The sequence below is a fragment of the Phoenix dactylifera genome, unplaced genomic scaffold, assembly GCF_009389715.1.
Source record: "Phoenix dactylifera cultivar Barhee BC4 unplaced genomic scaffold, palm_55x_up_171113_PBpolish2nd_filt_p 000026F, whole genome shotgun sequence".
In the NCBI taxonomy this organism is placed as follows: Eukaryota; Viridiplantae; Streptophyta; class Magnoliopsida; order Arecales; family Arecaceae; genus Phoenix; species Phoenix dactylifera.
In genome coordinates this window covers 457,998-470,048 of record NW_024067667.1, presented here as the reverse complement: position 1 = coordinate 470,048, position 12,051 = coordinate 457,998, and the positions used below count along the sequence as shown (strand labels likewise).

The 12,051-nt window shown below is 38.6% G+C and overlaps 2 protein-coding genes across 7 annotated transcripts; one reads left to right on the top strand and one right to left on the bottom strand.

Moving 5' to 3' along the window:
- The first annotated feature begins 3,166 nt into the window (after positions 1 to 3,166).
- On the top strand, positions 3,167 to 5,162 carry LOC108511028. Of its 6 annotated transcripts, none has more exons than XM_039115867.1 (2): positions 3,167 to 3,454; positions 3,554 to 5,162. In XM_039115867.1, the coding sequence occupies exon 2, from the start codon at positions 3,595 to 3,597 to the stop codon at positions 4,930 to 4,932; it is 1,338 nt and encodes a 445-aa protein (XP_038971795.1). In that variant the 5' UTR covers positions 3,167 to 3,454; positions 3,554 to 3,594; the 3' UTR covers positions 4,933 to 5,162. The 6 variants fall into 6 exon arrangements, with proteins under 6 accessions (XP_038971795.1, XP_038971794.1, XP_017696720.2 ...); XM_039115866.1 differs by having other exon boundaries at positions 3,168 to 3,454; positions 3,547 to 5,162; XM_017841231.3 differs by having other exon boundaries at positions 3,168 to 3,458.
- Positions 5,163 to 10,334: 5,172 nt separating this feature from the next.
- On the bottom strand, positions 10,335 to 11,697 carry LOC103716935 (pentatricopeptide repeat-containing protein At2g13600-like). Its single transcript, XM_008805139.2, has 2 exons — positions 10,835 to 11,697; positions 10,335 to 10,668 (listed from the first exon to the last, which is right to left on the bottom strand). The coding sequence occupies exons 1-2, from the start codon at positions 11,695 to 11,697 to the stop codon at positions 10,335 to 10,337; spliced, it is 1,197 nt and encodes a 398-aa protein (XP_008803361.2).
- Positions 11,698 to 12,051: the final 354 nt, after the last annotated feature.

Here is a 12,051-nt window from a genome sequence, read left to right as displayed (position 1 = left end):
TTGTCAAATTGGAATTTACACAGATCCTCTTTACCTACTCTTTCCAGCCACCTCCAGAAATTGACATTTAAGGCAATTTGATTGATCCTGCAACCAGAGAACAGTTAAGGGTAGTTCTCTTATCTTTCAAGGCTTTCACCCTGAGACTACAGAACCAATGCTAAATATTTGGATCATATAAGGGTATTGTCTTTGGCTAAATTATCCTATTATTATACTAGGTGGGTTATTTCCATTGCTTGTTGATAATAAATCAGGGTGAAGCAGCCATCAGCATGAGACCTTTATTATTATTATTATTTTTGGATTTTTTTCATGAATACCCTTCTAAATATAGAATTTTGTATGAATACTCTTCCAAAATTAATATTTGCATGTATACTCTCATAAAACGCTTATTTTGCTATTTTACTCTTTTTTTATCCTTATTTTTGCATATGTACGTGCACCATCTAAAGCCATTAAAAAATTAACGGTTTCAAATTAAAAGGACTAAAATACTCTTAATGGGTATATGTGCAAAAGAAACATTTATAAAGCAATCGCGATGAAGGACAAAAAAGTAATTTCAAAATTTTATTTTATTTTTAATTAAAATAAATATGGTATATTTATTAACAGTGTTAGAAAAATAGTTATATTAGGGAAATTTGTGCAAAAATAGTGTTTTATGAGAGCACAAAAATAAATTTAAATTTTAAAGAGGTATTTATAAAAATTTAAATTTTTAGAAGGGTATTTATTCTATTTTATCGTGCATGTACGAATGATTTGCATTTCACATTAATACTCTTTTCTTAAAAAAAAAATTGTAAGCCGTAATACTACTGTCAAAATTATATTTTTAATTTCATGTTGTTATTTCATTACAGAAAATTCATGAAACCATTACAACAAACTAATAGGACATACCCCAATAACCAGGGACTAAAAGACCATTAAATCTGAAACAATTTTCCAGTTGATTATTTTCCCAAATCATGATATAAGCAGAAAATATTGCATCTTGTTTGTATGGAAAAGAGTTGTTTTTCATGCACTCTTCAAAGTGCCATCAATAATGATTCAAGTGCTACTGAAGAACAGAGACTTAATTTAGTTTCTTTCAAGCCTAATTTGGTACACCAAAATGGATGTGTTAGTTTGGAACTAAAAAAACAAATGGTTCAAACACTGATTTTTAAATGAAAGCCCCAGGGGAATTTAAACCATGCTGCATCATAATTCTGAATCTTCAAATGCACATGGCAATGGTGCTAACAGATATACTTCTAGGATAAACTCCATTTAATATTTTATTTTCTTCTAAGATTTTAATATGTAACTCTTGCAAAAGTTCAATACCACATGAGGCACTTAATATTCTGATTACTAGACCGAAATCTTACTTAGTTGGGCCTTTTAGTTTGAAATCCCCTGTCAATATTAGCCCATTAGAAATATTAATTATCTTGTAGATATTCTTCCATTCTTCCAACTGCATTACTTAGTCAATTTTTCATGTAACTACTTGCCCTTAACTTTTGTCAAGGTTTTTTCCCCCCTCTAATATTAGTGGTCCACTATATCCACCCATAACCATCAATCTCTCCTATTTGAAGATAAACCTTTGGTATAGTGGTTACATCAACCTTAGCAACCAACCTTGATTAAGGGAAGCTGATGACATCAAAGAAAATGATTTCTCTAATAATCATTTGACTTCTTAGACAATAAGTGTCTCAAAGTGGGCAATTGCATCTACCCTCTTGAAGTTTTGATAGAGTTTCATACAAAAGGTCTACTCTACTTTTCATGATCTCTCCTTCAAACAAATCAATCAGAGTCCACTAGTTCTGTCCTGCCATCATAATATACCATAAATTAATGAAGAGCGATCCGCACGCCTCTTGGTGTGTCCTTCTATTGATAAAGATGCAAAATTTTATAAAAATTTACCCCTCAGCCCTTCAAATACCACGCGAATGCGCGTGCACGTACCAATCATAATATGCAAGCATATACGCATTAGTTTATAATCCATTCATCCTGCATGGTTGCTTAATTAAGCTAACTTATGACTCACGCTTCCTCCGTCGCCTTGGATAAAAAAAATTGGATCAATTGGTAAATCTCAAATTAATTATAAGGGTACGTACTAATATGTATTTATCTTCTACCTAGTATATATAATTAAAAAATTTAAATAATATTTTCTAGCTAGTATTTTTGAATGAAATTTTAAATTGTAACAAATGGTGCCAGAAAGGATTCAATCCATAATTTAATACTGAATTTGGGTGTTGATATTAAATAGTATTTTAGGGCTAGCCTTAGAGACCACTTTCATCTCTCTTTTTGAGGGTATAATAACAAGTAACAAAAAGATTTCTCTTGGATGACATTATTTGGCATCTAATTATGATCTAGGGACATGCACTCCAGGTCCAAACCCCACTGGAACTTTCCCACTTCAATCAAGTGGTTGTGGTGGGCCCAAACATTGAAGACTAAAACCATTCACCAAGGATTCTAGTATCCAGCGTTGTGTGCGTGACGCCTTGCGCAACCAACCGCCGCCCCACCCCCGTCGTTTAATGCGGACAGCAGGTGAGACACTGACGGAATTGGTTAAAGATCACAATAACAGTATATTTATTCAACAGAATCCTTCTACCTCTCACTTCACCGACAAACCCTGTCCTTTCTCTACGCGGGAGCCCACGTCCTCATTTCCTTCAGGACCCAGCCATCTCTCTCTTCCTCTCCTGCTTTCCAGTTTCCACACCGTTTGCGTGCGTGCGCCCGTGTACGACACAGCTAAAGCAAAAGTTGGTGCTGGAGGAGGGGGGTGAAGCGACCATTGAGGTGGTAGCCGGTGAAATGAGGCTTTGATCCACCTGCCAAATGCGCGAGCGCCAGGAGACCGTTTGTTTTTTGTTTGATTTTTTCTTAGAGTCGCTATCTAATGGTGCTGGTGTAAAGTATTTATAAGTAGAGCTTTTCATAGATGAAAAAAAGTATCGAACATCCTCTGGCAGAAAAAAGGTTTAGTGAGAGCTGCTACGCGAATAAGATTGTTAAAAAAAAAAAAAAAAAAAAGAAAAGAAAAGAAAAAGAAGGAGGAGGAGGAAAAGAAAGGGGAGGTGAGGTGACGAGGGGAGATGGGCCCATGGTGGGTCCTCTGTCCTCCCTCTCAGTGGAGCCGACCTCTCTCTCTCTCTCTCTCTCTCTCTCTCTCTTTCTACGCTACAATGTCAAGCATTCACAACCAACCACCACAACACAGCTACAAAGGAAAGTCATCCTCCCACCACCACTCAACCCCTCCAAAAGGAAGGACACAGCTAAGAGAAGAGGAAAGACAATTGAGAGGTGAGAGCAATAAGGAGAAGAAAGAGATGAGAACCAGCATCATATCAACTCCACCATCTCACCAACCCACGCACTAGTGAAGCTGCTCTTCTTCCATAAGGTAGGTAAGTCCCTCTACAACTTCGTGTTATGTATTCTAATGTCTTTCTTCCTAAATTGACAAAGCATACAGCTTCCTGCTGTTCTTCCAAGAATCTAGGAAGGAACTCGTCCGACAGGAAAGGTAGAGGAGATCTTTAGATGGATTCCTTGAAGGGGAGATCAGGATTCTGTTACGGTCATGGTCGGGAGGCTATGGAAGATACCGAGGGTGGCGGTGGCGCCTTCTCGGGCCTCCTGGACATCTACGTTCATCATGCTCGCGATATCCACAACATCTGCATCTACGCCAACCAGGACGTCTACGCCAAATTCTCCCTCACATGCAGCCCTGACGAGGCGCTGTCCACCCGGATCGTCGCCGGCGGTGGCCGGAACCCGCAGTTCGACGAGCACCTCAAGCTCAAGATCGCCCAGCGGGATGCCGTCCTCAAATGCGAGATTTGGATGCTCAGCAGGGTCAAGAATTTCCTGGAGGACCAGCTCATGGGATTCACCCTGGTGCCGCTCTCCTTGGTGGCCACGGCGAAGGGGAAGCTGACTCAAGACTTCTCCCTCTCCTCCACCGATCTCTTCCACTCCCCCGCCGGGACTGTTCAGCTCACCCTGGCCTTGGACAGCTCCTCATGCCATGCAGGTGCCCCTGATAAGGCCTTTGTGGAGTCCAACACAATGAATTCATCCATTAGCTCGGAGGTTGTCCTGCTGGACCCTGTTGATTATGGAAGAATCGAGTTTCCCGACATCAGCGTTGTGAAGGAGAATCAGATCATGGTCTCGGAGTACTTCGAAATGGCGGCACGCAGGGCTCCTTCGAGGCCCGTCGGGACGGCACAGCCTGCTGCACCATTCCTGCATCTAGGAGCTTCGCCGCAGTCTGCGGAGGACTGCGACATGACTCTGAATTCGAGCGAGGAGAACAATGGTGAATCTGATTCTCCTGATGCTAGCAGTATTCAGAATTCAGGAATCTTCAGTAATTCTACCATGACTAGCCTGAGCGACGATAGGAATTCTGCTGACTCCTTGGATAAAAAGATTCGGGTGGCTTCGAACAATTCAGCTGTGGACGCAAATCAGAGCTCCGGGGCTTCGCCAGATACTCCCACTTCGCAGAGCGGTGGTGGCAGAGGAGAGGGGAAGGAGTCCAAGACATCAAGCAAGGAGGAGGCAGAAGGTGTTGCAAAAGAACACAAAGTGCACAGCAATGTGGAAATGGGGTCTGTTTTCAAGTCCCCTTTGGGGAACATCAACCTCGAGGCCGAGCAGACTGCGATGCAGCAGCAAATTGTGGACATGTACATGAAGAGCATGCAGCAATTTACGGAGTCCTTGGCGAAGATGAAACTGCCAATGGATCTTGACAACCCGAGATCTGAGGATGGAGGGGATGTAATCCAGAGCCAGAATGACAAGTTGGATCCCCAGAAGAAAAAAGATAAGTCCAGAGTGTTTTATGGTAGCAGAGCCTTTTTCTGACCAGATAATACACTGTGTCTGCTTCAAAAGAGTGTTAGCTGCATGAGAGATAGTAATTGACAATAACTTGGTTTTACTTGATGTGTGTGTGTGTGTGTAGATGGATGTCTGTTGTGTGTGTTAACTCTTTGATTCTCTCCTATATTACTTCTCTGATTTGCTCTTTTATTGCAATGCAAGCACAAACATTACAACTGTTGATGCAGTTAACTTCTTACAGGTTCTTCGACCTTATTTGTCTACTAATAAACTGCTGTGAAACTATAACCATTTGTGCCATTGTGTTCTATGATTGAAGATGAATAGCTAGCTGCTAGTCTTCCCCTTGTCTCACTGTCTTAGAATTGGACAGTCTGCATCTTAAAATAGGACCACATTTACAAAATTTTTCTTGTTGTTTTCTTGTCAAACCAGAAGGGGTTTTTATCCAATTCATTACTTAATATTTTGCATTCCATGTAGACTCCTTGTCCTTAATTTGTTCTTTCTAGGAGAGACAAACTGCAGCAACTGTGCAAGTTTCTTGTAAGCAACTAAGCTAGAATACCTTGTGCATGGATTTTATGTGACATTAACTTTACAAATATCTTTATCCCTGTTTATCTGTGTCTAGAGGTCTTGGAACATGCTCTGGTTAAATTTATCATGTCTTTATGTCGACTGATTACTTTATACATTGAAAATTCTATCTGTATCCTCATTTTTTTTTTGCAAAACTTGAACATGTTTCGACATCTGAATGAAGGAAGACCCACCCCGTGGAATTATCCAGGTTCGAATACTCAAGGAAATACTATCGCATTTCCAAATCTGCTCCAAAGAACATAATATGTAGCTGACATAACTGATGACTGGAATACTTATTTGATCTAATTGTCAGGTGTATCCAATCCCTTCTAATTATAGTGATAACAATGCTAGTAAATCTTACCCCTTTGGATTTGGGATCGAATCTGAAAGCATAAGAGGAAGAAAAAAGTAATTTTCTAGCTGCTTAGAAAGCTGTGCCAGAAATGTTAGTTGAATGGATCTATTTGGTTGTTAGATCGCTACTATGGTTCTCTATAGGTTTCATTACTCTTGCTTTCTTATGTTACTTCATATGTCATGGCACGCTTTCTATAACAGCTGAAATGCTATATTTATGTCCATGTAAGCATTTGATGATTATTTGGTAGGAGTAATGTTAGTGAACAGATAAAATATAAATGCTAATTTACTTTATTTTTAAAAAATGGTAACAATATATTCATTTCATGGCACTCCAAAATAACAGTTGTGAGGTGGCCTTCCTCTTTGTCCTAATGAAGAATTTTGGATTGCATAGCAACAAATATTGGAGTTAACATGCCAAAAGTTAGAAGCTGTGCATTTCAACACTTTCTGACAATAGTTTGTTTTAATTTTTCTCCTCAAAATCAAAATAATTTGATTTGGTTATTTTACCTCTCAGAGCTTTTGACTCTAAGAAGTTCAAGTCTCTGTTTAGACTGTCAGATGTATTAAACTTCTATTGAATTATGATATCAGCTCTGAGGATTAGTAGCATCTATCACATGTGATCATCTTACTAATAACTTTTGATCCTTATAGGGGCTTAATTTGTGCTAGTTTCACAAGGGTAAATTGAGATTGGGATTTATCAGCCAGCTTATGACTATTTCCCTCTCTATGAAGAGGGATCCTTAAGGTACGGTGCGTTTAAGCATTTTCCAGAAGATCGAATGACACATCTATCTTTCTTTTCTTTTCTCCTTTTGCGTGCGTGCGTTCGGGAGGGGGGAGGGGGGGTGTTCTTGACTTTGTTTAGATAATGTGCCAGATTAGCAGAAGGGAAGTTTAGTTAATTTGGATTATTGTGAAGCAAAGAAAGAGGGAGGAGATGGTTTTATGTAATTCTGTTATTCTCTTCTAACTGGGGGATAAGAGCACTGCTAAAGATGTATCAAGAATAGGGTCAGATCAGAGTGCATTCTGAGGGAAATCAAAGGCTTTCCTTCCTACTTAATCAGTTCACTTAAGGGAGGACAACTACATACATGAGAGGAGGAGAGAGGTAATGAAAATTGTGGATGCCATTGAAGGGCTGTCGATGACTTCTGTACACACTTCTATGGTGATTTTGCAAGTCATTATTTGGTTATTTTTAGGAGCTCTAGTACTAGGAAATGGTTGTCCAATGTAACTAGTCCTAGGTAAACTGTACAAATTTTATCAACAATTGCTTGCATGATGACACAAAGTGGTAAACTTAAGTAAGGTTTGGAGACTATTGTGAAGTTAAGAAAACCTGCAGACATCTGTATTCTCTCATATAAAACGTCATCAAAAATTTTTATCCACTCAATGGTTACTTTGGGATGGTATTTTGCCGAAATTAAAAACTATCTTGAGTTTCAACATCATCACAAAGGATAGTCAAGCTTCAATGTAGTATCGATTGAAAAACATCACTCAAGAAGCTATGGTGTTAAAATCAAAAAGCTACATTTGATGTCCTGGAAAAAAGAGCAAAAGAGGATCTAAAATTCTAAATGAAGAGTATTAGCCAGCCAGCAAATAGCAGTAATAGGACCATTTGTCTTGGACTTTATGCCATTTGTTTCATCATAATTTTTGGACAAATGCGGAAGTCAAGCATCTAAGGCAATGGATTTAAATGACATTATAATAACCGTTATAATGGCCACTATAACAGTTTCAACTACCTCCCATTTGGGATAAGTAACTTGAATAAAACAATGGCTATTATTTTCACTTGTACCTTTTTTAAATAAAATAATATTATTTTCAAAATCTAAATCTTTTATCTCAAAATTCCTTTCAAAAATAATTGTAGGGTCAAAAAAAATTTCTTTTATCTAGGTAAAAAGAAAAAAAAATTACTTTTCGTTATTTCCCGTTATTTTCTGCTATAACATCATTACAAAAATCATTGTTTTGGTAATTATATTAACATTAAAATATTAAACATTGTTTTTCCAGATAAATACCGGCCACTATAACCATTATAATGGTAATAATATTCATAACAGGATAGCATGTTATTTTGCACCTTGTCCAGGGCATTAATTCGAGTCCGAAGCTGTAGCTGAGCCTTTTTCCAGCACAGAGGGACCAAAAGGTTTCTCTCTGTTTTTTTTTTTTCTGCTTTTTCCTGTAGTTGCTTGTTGTTGTAAGAAACAGAGAAACAGAGGAATCTAGTTGTTACAGGGATTCTTAAGGCCTATAAAGAACAACTCCTAATTTTTTCTCATGTTTATTTTTAGAGGAGTACAGATATGACTTCCAAAGGAGAGTCCCAAAGGAACGGACGTTGAAGTGAATGTGGTATGAAATACAAGGAGGAAATCGTTAGGCCTAGTTTTAGCACCACAGGGAGAAAATGGTGTTGATAAGTTTTTTGGCCAGAAAAACAAAAAGGTCGAAATCTAGTAAATTATACATCTGAGGAGTGATCTGAGGTCAACTCATAATTAATAAAAGAAGAAAGGTACCAAGAGGAAATTTGAGAATATTAATGATTTGGTGGTACATTCGAGCTGGTTGTTCCCCTACATTTAGACCAGAATATAAAAAAAATATAAAGGGATAGATAGACATGAGATCTATTTTCTTATTTCTATGTGCATATATCTGGATGAAGATTTCAATTTTGTGTTCTCCTTTAGGTAGTAATATTTGAAAGCAATAACTAATAATATTTATGCTGTGGTTACTTCTCAACATCACAAAGGCACAAGAAGTAATATGCGGTTCTATTAAGAGTAGATAACATAAGGTTGTATACTTTGACATAGCTAAAACAGATTCTAAGATGGAGTTTTTTATGAAAGAAGTAACAACAATAATTTCATGTGCTTTCATAAATCTATTGTAAGAGTAGAAAGGTAAACATACATGACTGCTTCATTGGAAAGGATGGAATTCTTCCCGCTGATGGCTGAACTATGGAGATTCCCTTCAATTGTACACAATACTCTGCATTTAAACCAAGCAGAGGGAGGCAAGTTAACTTCTGAGAGAACAATCCAATCTTTTTCTTGGAAATAAACACTTGCAAGAGCACAAAAACATCGCTCTCCAAAATTAGGAACAGTCCTCTTGGCCATTAGTGAGCATTTAGGAACTCCACCGCAATTTTGGCTTCTGATTCCAGCCATGCTTTCTGAAAGCTATTTTGTCTGGTCACCACAATGAATTCCAAATTGGCATCAGCTCTACACTACAATATCCTCTATCATAGATTGCTTAATCTCCACCCTGCTTGTCCTTGCAAATGAACTGATTCTTTGCAACCTTTCTGGATCTAATCAGCAAGATCAGTGTTTACCTAAGCAAAATCCCCAGCCAATGAAGACCAACTCATCACTCTCTCTCTAGCTTGGCAGCAGTTAGTTTTCTAATTAAGAGTTGCCAAGTAATCCCCTGTTTGATGCACTATCCTTCAGGCAATACCTCGGTTATCTGCCCTCCTCCTCATTTCTTCCTTTCAAGTCATTCCATCAGGAAAATGTTACAATTGTTGCCAATATAATGTTTTCTTGGTTAGCTATCCAACTCGAAAAACATTTCAGTATCAACTTGATTTGTTGGGATTTGCTGTATACAGTACAATATGGGCCCAATAATGATAACATTGACATCCCTATAGACATCATTCTTCATCCTTTGTTCCACTCCTAGCTACAAGGTGCCAAAAATTTGCAGCTGATGATATGTTTTCTGCAACTTCCATAGGAACAAATCAAACTCTTGGCTACAAGGTGGTGCCTCAGAAATGGCTCACTACTATGCACTTCACATAGCATCCTCCCAAAGCAACTGATAATATGCCAACTTGACTGTAACATTTATTTTGTGGCTTTGCATACAGAAAATTGTCTTCCATCCTTGGATCGGGTACTCTGCATCTCTAAGATCCTTTGAATCATTTCATACATGAAATAGTTAGGGCCATTCCAAGTATGAAATGAAGAAAAAGGAACTCTGGAAAACATAAAAGAAGGCCGATGTAATGAGTTTCAAGTTTCTTCCTGTTCTTGCATTCAAATCATCACGCGCATGGTCAATAATGTTTTTGTTGATATTTTGCCGATGTCATTTGCTTAAATGAAGAGGTATATACAGCAAGAGTCTACAAAGTTCCAAGGCAATCTTCATTGCTTGTCTTGTAAACTTACAAACTTCCGACATGCAGCCAAATCTTGAAACTATTTGCTACGTCCCATGCCAAAGATTCTAATGCATCCACCATCCATATCAGTGACAGCCACCAACACCACTGTCCACAACATGGATGCATATTGGATGCAATTATCTGTTAAAATTGTTTGCGATAGCTCATCTACTCAATATTCCCGTGAATTCTGCTATCTGAGAGTAGTGATGACCAAATGTTCTCATTGGCTTTGAAAGACATCCATTGCTTCTTTCAGCCTTCCTGTCCTGCCAAACATATCAACCACACAAGAATAATGATCAACAGCTGGTTCTTGAATGGACTTGAAACATTGATATCCCTTCTCCACCATTCCATGGCGACTGCATGTGGAGAGAACACCTACAGAGGTTATATTGTTGGGCTTTATGTCAGTCTGTTTCAACAATTCTTGGAATGTTCCAATGGCTTGGTCAGCAAAACCATGCTGAGCTAGGCTACTAATCATGGCATTCCAAGAGGCCAAATCTCGCTCTGGCATCTCATTAAACAGCCTACTTGCTTCTTCCAAGTATCTGCACTTGGCATACGTGTATAATAAACCATTTGCAACAAAAGTATCATGTTCAACATTGAAATCTGATTTGATAATTTGGGCATGGGTCTGTCTTCCTTAGGATTGTGGCATATGTGTAGTGGTTTGGAGGTTCCACTGATCCCTCAGCAACCATTCTCACATACAGGTTTATACCATCTTGGCTCTTGCCACTCCGAGAAAAACCTGAGAATGCTGAAGTCCACAAAACCAGGTCCGGGTGATCAATCTGCTCAAAAAGACGAAGTGCATCATCCAAACAGTGGTGCTCAGAGTACATTCTAATCAAAGAGCCAATCATGGATACACTAACAATATTATCACAATATCCAAACTTAATAACTAAAGCGTGAAACTGCTTCCACTGATCCAGTCCTTCTGTCATCAAAAGTGAAGTCATGGTCACCTCACTCAACTCTATTTCCATTTCCAAAGCCTCAAGAAACAAACCCACAGCCTCATGGAGCTTCATTAAAGCAACCAAGATCCATGTACACTTCAAAAAGACTTTCGCATCCAAAACATCTAATTCTACCTCCATCATCTTCACAGTTAGACCACGCAGCCGCTGAACCATGCGCATGGTAAGAATATCTTTACAAGCTCGAAGAACACATGCAAAGGTCATGTGGTCTGGGCTTATGCCCGGCAACCTCATCCGACCAAATAACCGCAGAACTTCTTCTCCACTCAAACCCCCAGCGATCAAAACATTCCATGACACCGCACTGGGCTCAGAAATCTCCAAAAATGCTTTCTTCGCGCTCTGCTTATCACCAGATTTTTCATACACGTCAACCAAACTGGTGCCCTCAAACGCATTGGATGCCATTTTTGATTTGATAACTTGGGCCTGGATCCGCCGACGGTCGAATAGGAAAAGAGTTCTGGCACAGGCACGCAGAGCACAAGAATAGACATGCTCGTTCATCACTAATTGATCATTCTCTACCATTTCTTTGAAAATTCTCAGAGCCTCTGCATGCTCTCCGGCCTCAGCGTAGCCCATTAGCATACAAGTGAAGACGACAACATCTCTGTCAGGAATTGCACAGAACAACTTATGGGCAATTTCGGTGAATCCAAATTTGAGGCATGGATTGAGCAAACAAGTGTTCGATGCAGTTAATTCTGAAGAAGTGAGCAGGCTTTGGAGAAGCAAAATCATAATATTACAGATTGAGATAAATCTATATTTATAAATATTTAGAAGTGGCTTTAGATTGATCGATTAGGTTAGTACAATCAATAAAATCATAATATTACAGATTGAGATAGGTCTATATTTATAAATATTCAGAAGTGACTTTTAAATAGGCCGGCTTGAATCTTATAGGAGAAAAAAAAAAAAAATAGACCTAGC

What these genes read in the sequence shown, in the direction of transcription:
- LOC103716935 (XM_008805139.2), bottom strand. Translation starts at nt 11,697, where the DNA reads ATGGGCTACGCTGAGGCCGGAGAGCATGCAGAGGCTCTGAGAATTTTC. An exon ending in AGCCAAGATGGTATAAACCT is followed by an intron (nt 10,669 to 10,834) that starts GTATGTGAGAAT and finishes TGCCAAGTGCAG; the next exon opens with ATACTTGGAAGAAGCAAGTA.
- LOC108511028 (XM_039115867.1), top strand. Translation starts at nt 3,595, where the DNA reads ATGGATTCCTTGAAGGGGAGATCAGGATTCTGTTACGGTCATGGTCGG.